The sequence below is a fragment of the Pseudonaja textilis genome, chromosome 1 (genome assembly GCF_049901715.1).
Source record: "Pseudonaja textilis isolate UNSWEBS1 chromosome 1, rPseTex1.2, whole genome shotgun sequence".
Lineage (NCBI taxonomy): Eukaryota > Metazoa > Chordata > Lepidosauria > Squamata > Elapidae > Pseudonaja > Pseudonaja textilis.
This window is the reverse complement of record NC_141990.1, coordinates 27186819-27208345: the sequence shown is the minus strand read 5'-3', so window position 1 is coordinate 27208345 and position 21527 is coordinate 27186819. Positions and strand designations below refer to the sequence as shown.

General features: G+C 36.7%; 1 protein-coding gene across 8 annotated transcripts in view; it reads right to left on the bottom strand.

Annotated features, from left to right (window-relative positions):
• The window catches only part of HMBOX1 (homeobox containing 1), a 113048-nt gene that overhangs the window by 38494 nt on the left and 53027 nt on the right, over window positions 1-21527 (bottom strand). For all 8 annotated transcript variants that reach the window (XM_087929945.1, XM_087929937.1, XM_026715920.2 and 5 more), the window contains exons 2-3: window positions 18982-19066; window positions 1140-1619 (exon numbers count right to left, since the gene is read on the bottom strand). In XM_087929945.1, the coding sequence (XP_087786071.1) occupies window positions 1140-1619; window positions 18982-19004 (503 nt within the window). In that variant the 5' untranslated portion in view covers window positions 19005-19066. The remainder of the gene's footprint in view (window positions 1-1139; window positions 1620-18981; window positions 19067-21527) is intronic.

Sequence of the window (21527 nt, the reverse complement as noted above, 5' to 3'; positions counted from 1 at the left end):
CATGGTTCACTCAGTGAACGGTCACTGTGAAATTCATTAAGGGGAACTAAGAACATGCGTTGCATACATCAGTACAAAGCAGAACATAAAGCTGATCTGTATGAATGGGTGTCTGTAGGAGTGAGAAGCAAAATGGAGCAAGAAATTCGACAAACAGGTCAGAAAGACAGAATTGGCTATTTCATAATTACCCCATATAAATCTATCTACATTAGACTATTATACCTATCATAATTATCACTCTAACTTTTCATTTTCTCAATGATAGGAAAAGAAGCAATATTCACTATGAAACAATAATTAGAATGGATTTGTAAGAATGGACACTGGGTAGAAAAGATGCTTTGCTGCGTAATAAACAGAAGAAATGACAGACCCCAATTTTAGTAACTGATATGGTGAAGCAGCTAATAGATAATAAATCTGCTGTTCCAATATTGCATGGCCAAAAAATAAAAGTCACATTCATAGCTCTCTACACATCAGAATTCTTTAAATTTCCATTCTTAAGTGGCTGTGTCTTCCAAGCCCAGTGCTTGGAATCAGAATTTTATTTTCAAGTATCAATTTTCTTCATTAAATCCAAAAAAGATCCCCACAAACAGCTTTTCTTGATCTATTCTAATAGAGCAAGGGTCTTCAAACTTTGCAAGTTTAAGACTTGTGGACTTCAACTCCCAGGATTCCTGAGCTAACCTGACTGAAGGAGGAATTCTGGGAGTTGAAGTCCACAAGTCTTAAAGCTGTCAAGTTTGAAGACCCCTGTAACAGAGGATGATTGAAAGCCACTAGGTTGGGGAAACTGTTATGCTTGAACCTTTTTGCACCTAAGCAATGCATTCAAGTGTTCAAACGACCAGTTGCCATGTCAGAAGTGTCACTCATTGGTAGTTTCATCATGTCCGTTTTTGCATTAGATAATCATCCATACCCAAACTAAGGCTGTGAAAAATGCACCAGATGAACAAAGATCTAAGGTCCCTTCAATCTAACTGGCCTAAGACAACTAAGCTTTGATCTAAGAAAATAAACAAAGCATTCAGAACTATCCAACACTCTGAGGTGTCTTTGCAGGGAATGGGAAGAGAAAGAAGCTGGGAATGGGTAGTTCTTGATCCATAATATAAAACTTTGCCTACCTCATCAGTTCTTCTACTTTATCATCTACATCCAAGTCCTCCTCAGAGGCTTCAAAGCTATATGACCTCTGAGCCATGCTATTTGCCAGAGGGTAACGTGTAGGTGACATCTTTCCATTGAAGGCAGACAACCTCTCGTTACTCTCCCTCCCATTTTGATTGGTAGTGCAAGGTTGTGGGGAGGTATCATAACTGTTGCTTGGAGATGGGGACATCCCAGAGTGCTGGGTCTGTGTGGAAGCTGTGGCTGTAGAGGAAGACGCTGGAACATTGTTGGTGCTGTTACTACAGGATCCACTCCCATAGGCAGACCGCCGCCCAAACTTGTCACTGTGTTCCTGGTCAAGACGGTCAAAGGTTTCCAAAGCATGGAGGATTTCGTGCCTTGTCATACCAGTACGCCGCAGGCGTTGAAGTAGATCTATTTGCTCTATGGTGAATCTGGGTTCATCAGTGTAGTGAAACATGGTTTCCAGCAGACTATGGGGGAAAAGATGAAAAACATATTTCACTTAAGCAGTTCCACTAAATGTACATGCAGTTGCTCTCCTCAGCATATAATACTATCAGCCACTGTACTCTGATAAGGCACAAAGATATTCTACCCACTCTTCAGAATGAGCCTCATGGCAGGCATATTTATTATGCAATAATTGATTGTTTTAAAAGTAAGCATTTCTCTTCTTCAATCATATTTTCCTATTCCTTTTTTCCCCCACTCCAAAAACTCCATATCTCTATGGTAGTAGAACTCTTTTGCATATAGGCATCATGTTCATCTGTTCAATCACCCTCATAAGCCTAGGAAATCTAGAAAATGAACAAATAAATAAAATAAATACATAAAATCCTGCATCTGAAATCCTAGGGAGCTGCTGACAGATTAAACAACATTCAGCAAGCTGGATCAGAGGTTTGACTGTATTATTCTGTTCCCATTCTTCTTTTTCTTTGCATGTGCGTTTATTTAGAATTATAAGCCTGCAGGCAGACATTTGTCATTGTTAATTGTACATTTCATACTGTATATTATATTTTAGTTTAGCTTCTTGAAATCAATAATTATCAATAGAGGTCTGACCCTCCCCCCTTTTTTTGAAAGCAAGTTCCCACATCAATACAGTAACCTGATTTTGCAATGTCCCACAATTTCAGAAGCAATGTTGTTTTATTTATATTAGCATTTTAAGTCAATTTTCCACCTAAAGGCCTTTGAAATAAATATTAGAATTAATCAATAAAATATACATTTTTAAAGAGAAAGAAATGTGCCCAGCAGCAGCAGAATATCATGAAATTACAAGTAAAGCAATAATACAATATACTGGGGGAAATCATCCAAACTTTGACTTATTACATGGAACAGAAGATGAGATAGTAATAGAAAGAGAATTGTAAGAAGCATATCTTGCAAAAGCTATGACATAAAATTCTAACTCCCTTCCCTAAAAAACAGGGGAGAAAGCACCACCAGAAAACAGTTTTCCTATTTTTAAATCTCAAGGCCTTTTTTGTGTATTATTATATTGCTTGTCCCCCCTCTTGTATATAACAAAATGTTATATGCTGAATATACTTTCATAAGGCAATCAAATCACACATAAAACATCTATAAATTAGCTAAATCTCTAAGATAAGTCAAGATTAATTATTGTATACAATTTCATTTTTCCACATATTTCATTTTCCCTACCAAAGGGGAAAAAGTGTTGGTGGGTGAATATTCCCATGGCTTCAATGTTTCTGGAAATTCTACATCCATCTCCAGATAGAGTTGGAAAGTGATTTTATTCTAAGCAGAGATTGGAGAAGCCTTTTTAATGCAGAAATAGACAGCTGGTGTCTTCCAGCTCCTCCTGACTTAAAAATACAATATAAAATAAACAGTAAGCTGTCCTTTTATTTTAAAATATTTCTCTAGGTCCTACCAACCCTCCTAGTTATTCCTAAAAAAAATGAAAACACTGGATTACAACCTTATATTGCTGGAGATAGTATGTTTTTCCTATCCAGAAAAAAAAGTAAAAATTGGGGTGGCAAAGAGATTTTCACTGAATTAGCAACAGGAGGAAGAGGAAGAATCAAGACTTACCCATTTACCCATTGGTAAATGGGTGTTTGGTAATTAGGCAGCCATTTTGTGAACATTCAACTGTTCTCAAAATTCCAAACATGGCTGTTGTTCTAAAACAGGGGTGTCAAATTCACGATGTTATCATATGACATTGGGACTTTTTTTCCCCTTCACTAAATCGGGCAGGGGGGAGGCCAGCATGTGATGCATCTGGCCTGCGGGCCATGAGTTTGACAACCCTGTTCTACAAGGCCAATCTATATCTATCCTAATGACTACAACAGTAGCAAACTTTTATCGTTTGAGGTGGAAAGTTTTGTCTGTTCATCTTGTCATCTTGTTCTGTCATCAACTAAAATTGAACTGGTATTTAGAAAAGAATTTGAAGAATTACAGCAAGGATGGAAAGTACCATCTCAGCTGATTTCATATAAAGATCATTGTTACCTTACACCATTTTTCTGGACATAACTAATGACCAGTATAGCTTAAAAAAGAGTCTTCCTTTTGAGGCTGAGTCTAAGACTACACGACAAGTATTCTACTACAGTGTCACAACTCCCTCACAAATGTAGAGTTGTAATTGCAGGAATATTCCAATCTCAGATGGCAAACCTCAGATAAAGAATGTTTCCAAGCAAATACAACTCAGGTAAACAAAGTCACTAATCTAAAGGAGGATTAGAGAGAGGAAGTAAACATATGTTAGACTTTAACTAGAGATAATTAATTGTATGGATTACTGTGCTAAACAGTAACGAAAGTTAAGCAGTAACCAAAGTTAACCAGTGATGGAGGATAACTAAAAAGGTGTATAAATGCAAGACTAGACTCCAATAAAGATCATCATGATTCAGTTGTTCATGATCAAGCAACTCGACTGCCTCGTCATTACAACACACAAACATATTACAGTACTCATAAGTGGAAATAATTCCCAACTGTTTCATCCTTTCCAAGGTTGAATAAAAATGATGAATAAAAATATACATTGTCATAAATTCTGGAAGACTTTTAAATTGTAACAACATATGGGAAAAGATGAAACATTTTTTAAATAATCCATTTCCCAATCCTTCAAAAATCTGATATTTACACAAAGTTTATTAATCAACCAAGAGGTATCATCTCCTTTCTTGAAAATCAAAAAGCCATTCTAAGAAAACACGGATAGCCCTTCCAAAATTTCCCACTATGTAAATCCATAAAAATGACCTCCTATTTCTTTTCCTATTTCAGATACAAAACCCCAGAATTTTTGTCAACACCAATTTGAGTCATATCATATCAACTGGATTCTGTATAATGTGATTGATTCCAAAGTACCAATATCCAAATAACAAAAAGCAATAATGGGTAATGGAAGACCTCAACCTTAATTAAAATAACATAAACATTAGCAAAGGGCAGAAGAAAGTATGAAAATGCCAGAATTCTGATGTTACACATTTTGTGTTTATTTTATACATGGTTCAAAATATATCTTATAGAAGTAAAATTTTATCATTGTGGACAGAATTTTTTTTAAAAAAATCCCACTTCACCAGATACAATCTTTACAAATAGGAACTTTGTCAGCAATCAAAGAAATGAATTGGCAGGCAGGCACTTTGCTCTTCCCAGGCACCATACTGAAGTTGTGGGCTTAACTCATTCATTTTGAAAATGGAACATTAAAAGTAAAAGTATGGAATGGATTGATGCTTTAATGACAATTGCCATTAAGTGCAAGTAACTGAAATGGAAATTTGAAGCTTGACAGAATCAAAACTAGTAAACTGGTATAATACTAGTTAAATTAAAAAGCAGGTTATATTGCTTTTATTGCAGAAGCAGGAAAAAACAGAGAAGTATAAATCACGTTTACAAAAGTGATATTTTCAATTAAGTATTACAATAATTACATTTGTATAAACAAACACAGGTTTTTTATATATATTTCTATTTTTTACTTTTGTAATTTGTAAAAATAAAAGAGTGAATGGGCGTCAGGGACTTTGTGAATTTTGACAATGACTAGCACCAAAGTTCAGCCACAAATTTTGGATAATCAGACTCAATATCTACTAGGAACAAAATGTCCTAGGGCTATGTCACACTTCAGATTCAAAAGAAAAAGAAAAAGAAAAAATGGCATTTGTTTGCAATAACTTCAACAAAATCTATCCTATTCTAAGATTATGTTGCTGCTGCTTCTATAAGGAACAAATACATATTTCCCAAAAATACACAACTGCTTTAAGAAATAGCAGACATTCCTGAAGCACTTTTCAGTCTTTGAAGCCAATGTGCTTGCATAGCCTTAAAATGTTCCATTGTAGAAAACCAAAGAAATGAAGATATAATATACTGCAGTCCTTAATACACTTACTCTCCCAAAATAACTTATTTCTTTTGAAAAGCATGCATAGGACTACATGAAAATGCTGGATTAACTGGGAATTTTAAGAGTGGCTTGACATGTTTCCTCTTAGAATGTTAAAGATTCAACAGAAAATGTCATCTAAAGTCTGATCATTATCATTTTGCACACATATACATCGCTGACTCCTAAATGACTATTTTAGGAGGAGAGAAATCCATTACCATTTCCCAAAGACACAATTTTGGGCAATGTGTGTAAATATTATGTATCTGTGTTACAGATTCAGAATTAGCTTCTTCTTTCACCTGTGCTCTCATGAACTTCTTCTGCATTCTGTACAACTGTTTCTAAGAAGGCTGTCACACACAATAGCATTTTTTCAAGCCACTGAGGAATCCCAGTTTTTAATGATGCCCTACTCTTTTGAAGCACTCAGAAATTCAAGAAGAAAATTGCAAGGTGGAGATAGAAGAGAACACACACCATATTCTTCCCAGCAATGTCTTACCTTTTTAATGGTAGAGTTAAACTCACAGCAATTCTATGTAGAGTTGTAATTGCAGGAATGTTCCAATCTCGGATGGCAAACCTCAGATAAAGAATGTTTCCAAGCAAATACAACTCAGGTAAACAAAGTCACTAATCTATGGATAAAGGAGGATTAGAGAGGGGAAGTAGACATATGTTAGACTTTAACTAGAGATAATTAATTGTATGGATTACTGTGCTAAACAGTAACGAAAGTTAAGCAGTAACCAAAGTTAACCAATGATGGAGGATAACTAAAAATGTATATAAATGCAAGACTATACTCCAATAAAGATCATCATCATAATTCAGTTGTCCATGATCAAACAACTCGACTGCCTCGTCATTGCAACAAGTGGCACCCGAACAGGGACCTCTTACTTCGTCCAGCAAGGATTTGGTGCACCTTCAACCCTTTGTGGTTTCTTCAACCTTTTGGTTTCTGTAAGTATGGGGTCTTCACTTTCTGAGGAACAAAGGAAGCATGTAGATGAATTAGGCTATTTGTTGAAGAAAAATAATACCGAGGTACCACAGAGAAATCTCTTAAGGCTGGTCCAGGAGATTGCAGCTCAGTGCCTATGGTACCCAGAAAAGGGGTCTTTAAAATTAATTGATTGGGAACGTATTAGGAAAACATTGCATACTGAACCTTGAACAAAAATAGAAGTTTTGCATGTGTGGCATTTGTGTAGGCATGCAATTGAAACATTTGGTCATAATAAACTTTCTCTTTTAACACCTCCACCTTCACATTATACTAATGCTGTCATTTGTCCCCCTTCTTCACCTGAATATATGTCTTCAATTTCCCCAGCTCCTGCAGATACAGGCCAAAAGCCTCCTGACTCTATTGTTCAGTCTCCTTTTCAGAAAATGGTAGAGACTTGTAAAAAGGATGCCTCTGTCTCAGGAACAGAACTTGCAGAATTACTGTCTGTTTGTCCAGTACAATATCGTCCTGGTCAGGGGCCACAGCTTGGACTGCAAGTCGCAGAATGGGAGGGTCTGCCTTATCAGATCTTAAGAGAATTTAAAAAGGCAGTTACAGACTATGGGATTAGTAGTAATTTTACAAGAGGACTTGTAGAAGGAATAAAAAATGGTTATACAATGATCTCTGAAGATTGGAAGCAAATATTTCGCATGATTTTAACATCCATGCAATATGTGGTTTGGGAGAGTGAATATATGAGACATGCTCAAACTGCTGCTTTAGGAGGAGGAGGAGCATATACAGTTGAGCAGCTATTTGGTTCTGGACCGTTTGGTACAATTCCTACTCAAGTTGTTCTTCCTCCAGCTACGTTAACTATTGTTTCTGAATGTGCCTTTCGTGCTTTTCTTAAGGTACCCCAAGCTGGAGAACCTAGAGCAAATTTTTCAAACATTCAACAGAATGCCAATGAGCCTTATGCTGACTTTGTTGAGCATCTGTCCAAAGCAATTAGACAGCAGTTTGATCATCAGAAAGCTGCTGGTGAACTTCTTCGCCAGTTAGCTATTGAAAATGCTAATGCAGATTGTAAAAGAGCTTTACAGCCGTTAAAGGCTACTGCTCATTACACTCTGGCAGATATGCTGCAAGTCTGCCAGGATATTGGATCACAAACTTATAAAATGCATATGTTAGCAGCTGCTATTCAGAAAGGACAGCGACCAATTGGTAACTGTTTTAAGTGTAAGAAGCCTGGCCACTTTCAGAAGGACTGTCGTTCTACACTTCCTATGGCTCAGAATCGTCCTTCTAAGAAGTGCCCTATTTGCAAAAAGGGATTTCATTGGGCCAATCAATGTCGGTTTCAGTCGGGAAACTTGCCAATGGGTATGGCACCCACCCAGAATCCAAAGCGTGCCTTTCCCATCACTCTGACTCCTCCAGCAGTCTCTCTCACTCCTCCCCAGCCACAGCCGGTAGTGCTGGGATCGAGTTAATCACTCAAGAGGAAATTGAGTTTAAATTTCCCATGGAAGTTAAAATAGTTCCCTCTCAATTTAAAGGTCCTCTTCCTTCGGGATTAGTTGGCTTAATTTTGCCTCGTACTTCTGCACACAAAAAGGGCTATTTTGTTGTGCCTGGGGTAATAGATTCAGATTACACTGGTATCCTCATGATTCAGATTTGGGTGAATCTTCCTCAAGTTCTTCCTTGTAATTCTTCTGTTGCTCAATTGCTTCTTCTTCCATATGAAATTCCATCTCCTGGTATAGATAATCATGGGGATGCAGGATTTGGATCAACTTATCTGTAGGCTTACTTCATCAGCTGAACTCATCTCGTCCTTTGTTAATGCTCTTCCTTAATAAACAACCATTTCAAGAGTTATTGGATACCGGAGCCGATGTTACTGTCACCTCCTCTTTACAGTGGTCAGTACAGTGGCCAAAAATGACAGTTTCTTCATTGTGGGAAATAGGAGGTTCTACACCTGCTTGGCAGAGTGTTCAAGAAATTAATGTTACAACATCTGCTTGTAAGTCCTTTTTCCTACAACCATACATTCTAGATATTCATACTAATATTTGGAGCCGTGATATCCTTTCTCTTCTTAATGCCCATTTGATTCTTGATGATAGCTCTTCCTCTTAAGTGGCTCTGTTCAACACCGGTTTGGGTAGAACAATGGCCATTACAAGGGAAAAACTCGCTGCTTTACAACAATTGGTTCAGGAACAGTTGGCTGCTGGTCATATAGAACTTTCTACTAGTCCTTGGAATACTCCTGTTTTTGTTATAAAAAAGAAAAATAGGAAATGGCGTTTCCTTCATGATTTAAGAGAAATTAATAAATGTATCCAATCCATGGGTCCTTTACAATGTGGCCTACCAAATCCTAACTTAATTCCTTATTTTTATAAATTATTGGTAGTTGATCTTAAAGACTGCTTTTTTACTATACCTTTGCAGCCTCAAGACAAAGAAAAAATTGCATTTACTGTCCCAGTTTTTAATAATAGCATGCCAGAAAACGATATCATTGGTGAGTGTTGCCTCAGGGAATGCTTAATTTCCCTACACTTTGTCAATACTTCGTGGATAAAGCCCTTCAACCCTTTTGGAATAAATTTCCTTCCTATTTAGTCTATCATTATATGGATGATATATTGGTAGCAGCCCCGGATTTTGATGAATCTAAGTTGTTAAAAGAGTTAACGGATATTGTGGCACAACAGGGATTGTATATAGCCTCAGACAAAATTCAAAAGGTAGAACCTTATACCTACTTAGGACACAGAATGTTGCACAATTCCTCCATTCCAATTCTTCCTGAATTACAAGTACAGAAATCATATACCTTAGTACAATGGCAAAAATTACTTGGCATTATTAATTGGGCACGCCCATTCTTCTACATTACAACTGGTGATACGTTGCCCTTATTTCAGTCTTTGAAGGGAGCACAATCACCAGGAAATCTAGTTGTATTAACTGGTCCTCAAAGAACATGCCTTCAAGAAATATTGAATAAGTTTAAGCATCGATATGTGGACAGGATAACATCCTTAACAATAGGACTTCGCTTAGCTATTCTTCCTACTACACCCTTACCCACGGGATGTCTTTATTCTAATGTGTCCCTGCAAGCGGTCAACATTCATGAATGGATTAATTTGTCAGCTACTCCGCCTAGAAACATTTATCCTTATCAATCAGCATTAGAGGATTTGATTATTAAAGGTCGTAAACGAGCCTTACATCTTACAGGACAGGATCTCATTAGCATAGCTTTCACTCGTACAAAAGTTGAACATGAGCATTTGATGATGATTTCAGAATCATATCAGATAGCCTTTTCTCAATATGTGGGAAACTTGTTGTATTCTTTACCCAAGGATCCTAGAATAGTGGTTACTACTACTTTAAATCCAGCCTTTTCTTCCATTTTTGTGTGAAATCCTATTTCTAAAGCTCTTACAGTCTTTACTGATGGATCACCTAAAAGGGGTGTGGTTGTCTGGCAGATTCAACAACAATGGTATTCTAAATTTACTGCCACACAGACTTCAGCTCAACATGCTGAGCTGGCTGCTGTGATTTTGGCTTTACTGACCAACCTATTAACTTTTTCGGTGATACTCAATATGTGTATTTAGCTATGCAATCTCTTCCCTTTTCTTATTGTGCTCTCTCTTTGGAGAAGAATTTGTTATCCTTGTTTTTATCTTTAAAAAATAGTTTGGAAACTCGCTTGTACTCTTTGTATGTAGAACACATTCGAAGTCATACTCCCTCTACTAATGCCTTGACTGAAGGAAATTGGAAGGCAGATGAATCCTTAAAGGATGTTGCGTCTTTGTTTGCTGATCCTGTTGCTAGTCATTCTTATTTTCATCAAAATGCCAAATCGCTTGCAAAGCAATTTAAAATTTCATTATCTCAAGCCCAGGATATTGTCCGTGCTTGTCCAGCTTGTCAGCAACTGGCAGTTTCCTTTCCAGTGGGTGTCAACCCACGAGGAACCCAAGCTAATCAAATTTGGCAAATGGATGTAACTCAGTTTTCAACCTTTAAGCCATACTGTTATCTTCATACGTCTATTGACACTCATTCACACTTCCTTTGGGTTACTGCTTCAAAACATGAATGTACTTCAGATGTTATTTCTCATTGCCTATCCTCTTTTGCTGTAAATGGTAGTTTTTGCTATTATTACTGCTAACTCTGTTACCATTTTACTTTGTATTTTCTGGTTTATGGTTAATGGTGGTTCTGCTCAAAATGACACTTCTGTGGTTCGTCTTAACCCTAATTTGTGGGTTCATCATGCCCAATACATGTTTATGACCCATGGCACAAATATTACTTTATACTATGAGCCCCCAATGGCATTTGGTCAAATTTCTTTTACCCCTAACTTGATCATGTCTTCTACATTTATTGTCCCACAACTACAATCTATTTCACACTCCTGGCTATTTTCTACACCCCCTATGCAATTGAATTCTATCCGTTGGCGTTACTTGAAAGTTAGTCAATTTAGAAGGGGTCTGTGTTTCTGTTGTCACACTAAACACACTTAGCTTCATAATTGGTCTGATTATGACACTGCTCAGCACATATTAAAAAAGCTAGGGAATTATAGTTATTGTTCTGACTGCTATTGGTTGTCAGGTACCTTTAATTCTTCTTTGCATGGAATTAATATAGCTCCTGTTATGTATCCTGACAATTTTCCTATTTTTAATGCCTCTGATCAATCTAATACATCATGTAATGATGAAGTCATTATTGACACACAATTGTCTTCTGGTTCTACATTTGGCCGTGCATTGGCAGGGGCCGTTACAGGAGTCCTTACTCTAGGCTCTTACCCTGGCATAATTGCTCAAGAAAATAGACGATCTATTCTTGGTCTCACCAGCAGACTTGAAAAATTCATCAATGCTACCGCTGCTATTATTCGTGATTTGCAGCATGAAATAGAAGACTTAAATCAAGATGTCTTACAGGAGCGTTTTGCCATAGACTATCTTTTAGCCCATCAGGGAGGGTTCTGTACGTTAGTTGGACGCTGTGGATGTGCTGTGCATTTTCATTCTTTGAATGAAACTATTGAGGATGAGCTTGCCAATTTACAATCATACATTCAAAATAATATCCATGCTCATTACTCACCTTTTGAGTGGCTAACCAATTGGCTCCCTGATTGGTCTTGGCTCAAACAGTTTTTCTTTTATGCTATAATTATTATTATTGTACTAATTGCAACCTGTAGCTTTATTCAATGTATTCCAAATTTATTTGCATTGTTTCATCCCGCTTCCCCCTCTCTTAACCCCCTTCAATTGCAATACATTTGTAAATCTTTGAATCCTCCATTTAAAATAAAAAACGAAGATATGTAGAGTTGTAATTGCAGGAATGTTCCAATCTCGGATGGCAAACCTCAAATAAAGAATGTTTCCAAGCAAATACAACTCAGGTAAACAAAGTCACTAATCTATGGATAAAGGAGGATTAGAGAGGGGAAGTAGACATAAGTTAGACTTTAACTAGAGATAATTAATTGTATGGATTACTGTACTAAACAGTAACGAAAGTTAAGCAGTAACCAAAGTTAACCAATGATGGAGGATAACTAAAAATGTATATAAATGCAAGACTATACTCCAATAAAGATCATCATCATAATTCAGTTGTTCATGATCAAACAACTTGACTGCCTCCTCATTACAACAATTCTACTTGTAAACTGCATGCAAATCCCTAATGTAAAGGTGTCCTGTGTTTAACAAGCCAATTTACGAGGCAATTCTGCAACCAGACATTTAAGAATAATGTGATGCTCCTTGTTAATTAAGGGACATGCATCCCCATTAGCAGTTTATCACTACATAATGTTTGAAGCCCTTCTAATTCGCAACAACTACTTTAATTGTATTACTTTAATTTGTTTCTTATGGGAGAAGGGTGAATTGTTTTTTTCTTTGCAGGAATTAGCCCATTAAAAAAAGAAAAAGCAGGATCTGGTCCTTTGCTTTTGATTTAATAAATGAAAAGCAGAACAGTTCAAATCTGCAAAATGTCATTCTGCTTATGAAACTACAAGAGCAGGAACATGTCAAATATAACCATTTCTGATTTTTTCTTCTCACAATAGAAATCAACCAGGATTCTTAATTTCTTCTCATTTTTCTACATTAAAATTTTTTGTCTGTCTTAAATCAGAGCAAATATATATTGTTAAAAGGAGTGATGGAGATTGGGCATTTTCAAAAATTCATCTATCAAGAAATTTTTGTGGACTTGTTTCTTAAATTGCAATTATTATAGTTCTGCTCTATCTACTTGCAGCAGAAGAAGTGGGAACCACCCATTAAATGGGCTGAAAATGTATCTCTAACTGGTTCCCCCTCTAGCTGAGCTAGTTCTCGTTTAGGTCAGTGACTTATCATTAAAAGTACTAAAACTTTTAAGATGTTCCATATCTGGCTACATTATTTATTTATTTGTTAAATTTGTTTGCTGCTTATCTCACCTTTGCTGTGGGGCTATTCTTGGCAGCTTATAATAATACAAATGAACAAACGGAAAGGAGTACAAACAGAACAGAAATAAAATAATAAAATAAAATAAACAGTGGCAAAGGAATATTATGAGAATAATATATCGAGATGTTTTCCTCTTCTCTGATTTTTTTTTGTTTGCTTTTGCTGCATTGGATGTTTTTTACTGTATTGTGGTAACATGATCTTAGACTCAAGGATTACTGTATTAAATCCCACTGATTTAATAATGTTTGCTGATCTTTGATGATGGTGGTGGTGGTGGAAGCATCTAACCTACTCTTCATTGTTAAAAAAAAATCCCAAGACAATTTCAAGTAACCCAGTCTATATAAGCATGATAGGAAGAGTATTAACACTTTTCAAACTTTGGTGTTGGAGAAGACTCCTTAAGAATACCATCGACAGCCAAGAAAACAAACAAATAGGTCATCGAACAAATCAGTCCAGAATCCTCACTCAAGGCATAAGTAGCCAGGCTCAAATTATCCCATTTTGGACACAAGATCTCACTCTCAGGAAAAGACTCTAACGTTGGAAAAAAGGAAGAAAAGGGTAGACAGACTCAGTTACAGAGGTGACTGATGCAACTTTGGAAGACATGAAGGGTGAGATTAGGGACAAATTGTCATGGAGAAAATCTATCTATGTGGCCACTAAGATTCAATACCAATTTGAGTCAGTATAGTATATGCTGTTGTAGACAAAGAATAGCAGAACCATAGCCAGAGGCTGCCATTGCTCTTTTGTCCTGTGTTGTAATGACGAGGCAGTCGAGTTGTTTGATCATGAACAACTGAATCATGATGATCTTTATTGGAGTCTAGTCTTGCATTTATACACATTTTTAGTTATCCTCCATCATTGGTTAACTTTGGTTACTGCTTAACTTTCGTTACTGTTTAGCACAGTAATTAATACAATTAATTATCTCTAGTTAAAGTCTAATATATGTTTACTTCCTCTCTCTAATCCTCCTTTAGATTAGTGACTTTGTTTGCCTGAGTTGTATTTGCTTGGAAGCATTCTTTATCTGAGGTTTGCCATCCGAGATTGGAACATTCCTGCAATTACAACTCTACAGTCCTGTGTGTTGGCTTCCTAGAGACGTTAGCTTAGCCACTATGAGAAGCTGTTTTACGTTCAACAAAGTGGTTGAGTTTATTCTTAATCTTGATTCATTCAAAGGTGATTAACCCTTCCAAGAAGATTCATATGTCAGAGGCTCATTGCAACAGCTTCTATCAGAGAAATCCAGAGAATAGGTAAACGTCAAATAGCCACGAGAGAGGTTTTTTTTAAAAGGAAATATTTACATCCTCTCCTGTTAACTTTTCTCTCTTCAGCTGTTTAGACATCAATCTTTTCTCGCAACTGCTCAGCCCTAGTGACATTCAAGCTAAAAGTGTAAAGCAGACTGGCCCTGCCCAGCTGCCTCTCCAAAGTGTGCTGTTTAGGCATGCAAAGCAGGATGCTACAAATGCAGAAATCTGTTGTGCACTTTCGATCAAAGCTGTTAATAAGAACAGCCTGAGACATGTGAAAATAAATCCAGTGTAATCAAATGCTCGCCAACACGACTTGTACAACTCAAGGCAAAAATTAAATAGCAATAGAACAAGAGAATGGAAGAGGCATTATTTTGTCTTGAAGTCCTTCAGCTATGAGCAGAATTGGGGCTTTGTATTGCATAATACTATTTTGCCAGGCAGAAGTTGATTTCAGATTTCACATCAAACTCTGTCCTGCACTAATAAAGATTTAAAATTAACTTTTGGGTTTTTTTCAAAATTTATCATCAGCACACATTACTTAAGAGTTGTTTGTATCCTCTTACATCTTCTGCAATAGGTTGAATTGCCACTACTTTTCTTACTGCTCATCTCCATCCTTCTCACTGAGCTGACCAGCACCTACCCAAGCTTGCCAATGGGAGGGCACAAAAAGGCCAATCAGTCAGAAATTTTGACACATTTGCTTTTTTGGGGGGGGGGGGTAATAAAAAGAACCCAGTCAGAGATTGTGCAGGGTGGGAGTGGAAAAATCCACTCCTCCGAGAAAATATGTTATTGGGGAGGGGAAGGCGTTGTAAAGGTTTCCTATAGAAGGGGGAGAAAAATCTCAGAAGACTTGGAGTTCAAGGAAATGTTGCAAAACTGACTTCATAGTCAGCAATTTTGGAAGGCAGATGCAAAAATGTCCCTTATATGTACTGTGTTCAAAGGACCATTGAAACTATCACTCCTGTTCTGTTATATTGTACATGCTATAAGGAATCTAGGAACCTTATAACTCCTTATCTGATAAAATATCCAGGACATTCTGATCCTTCGTATGTATAGATATTGTCAGATCAATTCAGTCTCCTTGAACATAGCCAAATTTTATATATTCAGATTTTGATTGCTCATTGATGAAACCACCACTAATTATATTTCGTCCTGTTTTGTTTACTTAATTTTATTTTAATGTGCTTTTATCTATAATTCTAATCTTTGACTGTAATAAAAATTATCTCTCTCATTGCCTTCATAGTTTTGTTTTTAGAGCAGGAGCTGAATAGCTAGTTAAGATCCAAGAAATAATGGAGAATTGGGTTATTAGCGCTGAGTTTAGATTGCGCCAGTATGTGGAAGAGGCTTTTATTCTTGATTCAATAAACAAATCTTGATTTAGTACATTTGTCTACATTGGTTTTCCATACTAGCAATATCCACGGAGATAGTCAATCATCGAGGTCACAGTTGTCCCAAAGGTGCTTTTTTCAAAAGGCAATTGGACTTTCTTGGTTTTTTTCCTTGAAAATGTTTCACTTTTCATCCAAGAAACTTCTTCAGTTCGTCAGTGAACTGAAGAAGCTTCTTGGATCAGAGGTGAAATGTTTTGAAGGAAAAATCGCCAAGAAAATCCAGTTCCATTTGAAAAGCACTTTTGTGAAATACTTGCGATGTTATAATATGGCATGTCTCCTCTAGAAGTGAAACTCTGACTATAACTATAGTTGATTAAGTCACAAAGCTGCAGGAAGCAACTTCATAGTCTTGGGTCTTGATCATCCCTTCAGACATCATGCTAAATCATGGCCTTAACTACAATGCAATGGGATACCTCAATTTAAGCAATGCACAGGCACTGAATGTATCCAGTGCAGACAGTCTTCAATTATGTAAATCCACATCAAGTATGACATGAGTATAAGGTGCTTAGAGTTGCTACAGGGAAAGAGTGGAACTGAGCAAAACATCTCAGAGAAGGACACTGCTGCGTTGTTTTTTTTTAAATACATCAATACTTAACTGTTTAAATAAAATCAAACCTCTGGTTAAAATGTATTTCTTCCACTCATTGATCATAAATATCTATAAAAGCTGACAATGGCAAAATAGGATTTTTCCCCTTAACATACAAAAAATATCTTCATGCTGAGGTTTTTAAAAACAAAATGCTTACATCATCTGAAAATAAACAAAATTTCCCCCAATGCTTCATAAATACTGCTTTTATACATATATAACCATCTCCCTGTGCTTTTCAAGAACCATCTCCCAAAGTCTCATTTCATGACAAAATGAACTTTGAAATCTCTGCCAAGTTGTGACACGCCAGTTAATTCTCATGAATGAGGGCTTCATTTCTTTGGTCAATCCCACAACAATTTAGATCGATTGGGGAAGGGGATGCTTCAACCAAAAGACTAAGTCCTGCTCATAGTTTTCAACTTCATGCATTCATGTTGTTCATAGTAGAGTCTTGAAATGCTCAGAGATTTGAATGGTATGCATATCCATGAAAGAGTAGAAAGACATAGGGAAAGTGCATCAATATAGGTAAGCAGATTATTAATGGTTTCATGGAGTATATTTTTAGAGTTCTCTTATCCATTCCTTCTTCTTCTCATGAATCATGAGAACTTATTGAAACCTAAGATAAAATTGTCTTAAATCTAAAACAGCACACACAATGCCTTTCAAAGCAGTAAATGGTGCATAAATGGGACAGATTATAAATAGTAATTTGCAGACATTTTATACCCCAGGAACCCTTTTTTTCTTAGTTTGACTCGATGAGGATCTCCTGTGCCACAAAACTCCACTGAAGAGAATCTTCAATATATCCCAAGGTATTCTGGACTCACATGGAACAACAATCAAGTTTCACCATCGCCACAGATAAAATTAGAGTTACATAATGAAATTGCCAGATTTAACCTCTGGCACCTCCTTTTAAAAAGAGCAGGGAGTAGATCAGGGGAGAAACTCACTCTCTGGCTAATAGTTGCTGCCAAAAATATACTACCTTTACCATTCTAATATCCTATCATAAATAATAACTGGGGATGTGGGAAATCATTGTCAAATACAATAAGTCTAGGGCAATAAGCAGGGGAAGGCAGACAGTTTAGGCAAGTTGAACAAATGATCTGACCTGGAGTAACTTTTTAAGAATAAAGAGGAAGGAAAAAAAAACAGGCAAAATTAATAATTCCCATCTCTGATTGCTTTATCCATTTCTTAATGATCTTCCAGGAGAAATAATCAGCATAAGAAAACATTTTTTCTTGTTTGCACAGGTGTGTATTGCATTTTCAAGCAAACAGGTTAGAATTCTACGGCTGGAATTAATCATCTAGATTTGAAAACGTCAGAGCCTTCTTCCAGCATAGAAGAAACCTGCAGCATGTTGCACTCTTTCTTGTAACTGGCAGGCACCATGAAACCTTTAGCTGGGGCAAAGTCTGAACAGTTAAAGCAAAATGCTCTATCCTTACTATTCAATTTAGTGGTAACCTCAGCTTTTGTTCTGCAACAAACATTACAAATCTTCCTAGATTCCCCTGAACACAGCAAGGGAAAAAATGATTAACAAATTCACATTCTAGACTATACTATATTTCTAGGGCATGCTTCAATGTGTAACTTAGTTTGGCTAAGAAAGAACTGAACTTTTAAGAGATGAGACTGATCAATGGCTAAAATCTCAGTTTTTATACCCTAGCCGAAATTTGAAAATACAGCACTGTAGATCCAACTAAAACCCTTTCTTTTTAATTTCCTTGCCCAGTAAACAAATGAAATGTTTATTACTTAGAGCCATCCAATCAAAATACTTTATGTTTGTATGTCTGCCAATCACAAATAAAAATATTGCATGCTGCATATGTAAAAATGTTCAAGTTGAAGTTCAAATCTTTTCTGAACCATTTTAAGCCATCTGTAAAATGGAAATATTTATGACAAACAAATATAGGACATTCACAAAACAAGCTTATCCCAAAATTTCATATTGAAAAAATAGTATAAATGTAACAACAAGTATGAGTGAACTACTACTCTCTAGGCCGGGGCTGTCAAACTCCCGGCCCGCAGGCCAGCTGCATCATATTCTGGCCATGCTCCTGCCCAATTTGGCAAAGGAGAAAAAAGTCCCGATACGTCATGTGACGCTGCCATGATGATGTCAGTTTGACACCCCTGCTCTAGGCTGTCTGGGAAACACTTCCTATAACCTTTAATTACTGGCCCAGTGGCTGGGATACATCCACGCTGTTGGAATACTCTTTATAAAGCTAACAAAAAATCACTGTCATACGACCACATTTCTGTAAGCTTGGGAGGAACTTTCATGAAGCAAAATACAAACCACACCATCAGCATGAAAGAGCATGAAAAATAAAACCTATATTCCTCTTGTGGCTTCCTAGGTCAGCCTTCCCTAACTGATGCCCTTTGATGTATTAGACTAGAACTTTGATTATCACCAGCCAACAGGAAATCCTTAATTCAGCAGTAGTCTGCAAACGTAACAGAATTACTGACCCTCAAACTTTTGGCCACAGACAGAGAAAAAATAGTTGATGTTGTACTTACACCACTGGAAAGGTTCTCAGCATAATTTACATGGGGAGAGGAAGGTCAGAAAGCCTCTTGGAGGTCTTCAGTATTTGCTATCATTCTGAAACAAATAAGGACACTTAATTTTTACATAATTTCTTATAAATTATTTTTCATAGTATTGCACACAGCTAAACAGACACCTCACAAACAAACAATGATTATTTCATTTTCTACCAAACTCCCATAAAGTCAGAATCTGTCTTAAAATAGACAGGACTCTGATGGGTAGGAGGGTCTTTTTGAAATATTTTAGTGTCTCACAGCGCAAATGCATCTGGACTTGATGGGTTGCAAAGCTACAATTATTGAATAAAAAACAGAACTAAAATACCAGTTGCTCAGAAAGATGTATAGCTTTAAAATGACAAGTGAACATAAGCTGACAACATGACTTGAGGTGCATGAAACTATATCATTTTAAATTTGTTTTGCATCACTTAGAGAAACCAGACATATCACACTCTAAACTGTTAATGCTTTATTTGACTATGTGCTATTTTAGGAACCCACAGGTACTGATCACTGAAAGATCCAGAGAAATCTACAAGAGTGATTAAATAAGGCAGAAATAACATATCACAAGCAAAGAAAGGGAATATTGTGCAAATCAAATCCAGAGGGAAAATATTCTCCAATATTTGCAGAAAAATGGCAAAAAAGAGGGAGACTTTTTTTCAAATCACTTAACTTAATAAGAAACATGAATAAAATTTGTAATAAACATTCTGCAAAGGTATCTAAATTTAAAGGGATATTAAGCAGACACAACAGCTTTCTACCCTGACTTTGACTAGACTTGAATAATTTTTTCAAGGAGTAGCTCATGGCTGGAGTTTTTTTTTAATTTCTAGAGCAACTTTATGGATCTCACATTGTTTATTTTGCTTTAAAAAAGAATTCACAAACATCAGAAAAAGTCTCTCACTTGATCAAACCAAAGAATTCACAAACATCTCTGATAAATTAGGCCAAGGCCATCTAGTTCAGTGTTGACGTTGTTATCCAATCAGTCGTGTCCAACACTTAGCAATTATATGGGGCAGGTCTTTCCACATGTTCCAATCTTGCATTGCTTCTTTGAGTTTTTCTATGTTCTGGCTGGCATCACCTTTGATACCACTGTGTTATTTGGTTGCCTGGTTTCCTATTACTGCTAACTCTCCCCAACATAAGTGCTTTCTCCAGTGAATTCCCCCACATGACATGGCCAAAATAACTTGAGATGTAGTTTGGTGATTTTGCCTTCCAGTGATATGTCTGGTGTTGCGCCCTAGTACTTGCTTGTTGATCATCTAGTTCAGTAATTCTGTGCCAACTAGTGGCTCTCGAGATACTTATGAAAAGTTCAAAAACCCAGATTAGAAGGGCATGCATTTCTATAGAAAGAAAAGTTGTTGGTACTAATAACACACATTCTTGGTAATCTGTCCATTTATAAAACTGGAAGATGTGCATCCATTTTATTCAACAGCCACGTTTGTAAGGGTTGTTTCTTACATTATCTGCCATATTTACCATGTAAATTCCCTTAGCAAGGCTGAGCCTTGCTGCATGTCATGCAGTGATTGCAAACATTCTAATAAGTGAAGAAGAAGTTGCAAACTCAGGTTTAAAAACAGTACAGCACCTTTAAAATGTGAAAATCAAATCTCAGTTGGGGAAAACATATCAGACCTAAGAATGTAGACAGGGTCCTCTTCCCTGCCAGCAGCCCAAAGACTAAAAACAGAGTCCAAACATTCGTAGTGACTTCCAAACTTAATGGTGAATTGAAGAATCAATTTTTCACTATATTATTTGATTTCAAAAGAATCCAGTAGCTGAATGCAGGCAGTATGTTTTTTGGATATCCCTCCCTATCATGGCATTTCAAAACCATAAGGCCTCAACCCTTCAGTCTCACAAACAGAATCTAAGTTTGTCTTCCTAGCATTAACCAGGCAGAACAGCAAGTATCATTAATCTGTATGACTAATGCAGAGGTTAAACCTGACAAACCTTTGTCCTGTCTGCATTATTCATTAATGAAATTAACTTGTTAAAGTGTGGGGGTGGCGGAGGAAAGGGAGAAGCAGAGACTGAAAGAGGAAGTCAGCCTTCCTTCCCTCTGTGGTGCATAAATAGTATGCAAAAGAGTGGAGGAGAAAAGAGGGAGGAATTCCGTATTAGTATGAAAATCGTGGCAGCAATTGTAGGATGGAATGAACAATCCAATCCTCAGCTTAAAAGCTGCTCTAAAAGGCAGCTCAAATTTACAATGGATGAGCCTTCATAGCAATCTGTTTTTCCGATATTAAAAATCTCATTTTCTCAATGCCAAGGACAAGTGGAAGCGTGAGGCACTGGAGTATCAACTCGGCATTTGTCTCATTTGACATTAAATCATTCTCATTTTCAACCTGCATTTTCTAATATCTCCTTGGGAGCCACTTCAGTTTTGTTCATTTCTCTTTGACTGCAATTAAGATATTGGAGTACCATGTTTCCACCTTTGCTTCCACCTTCTACACTTTCTCTCA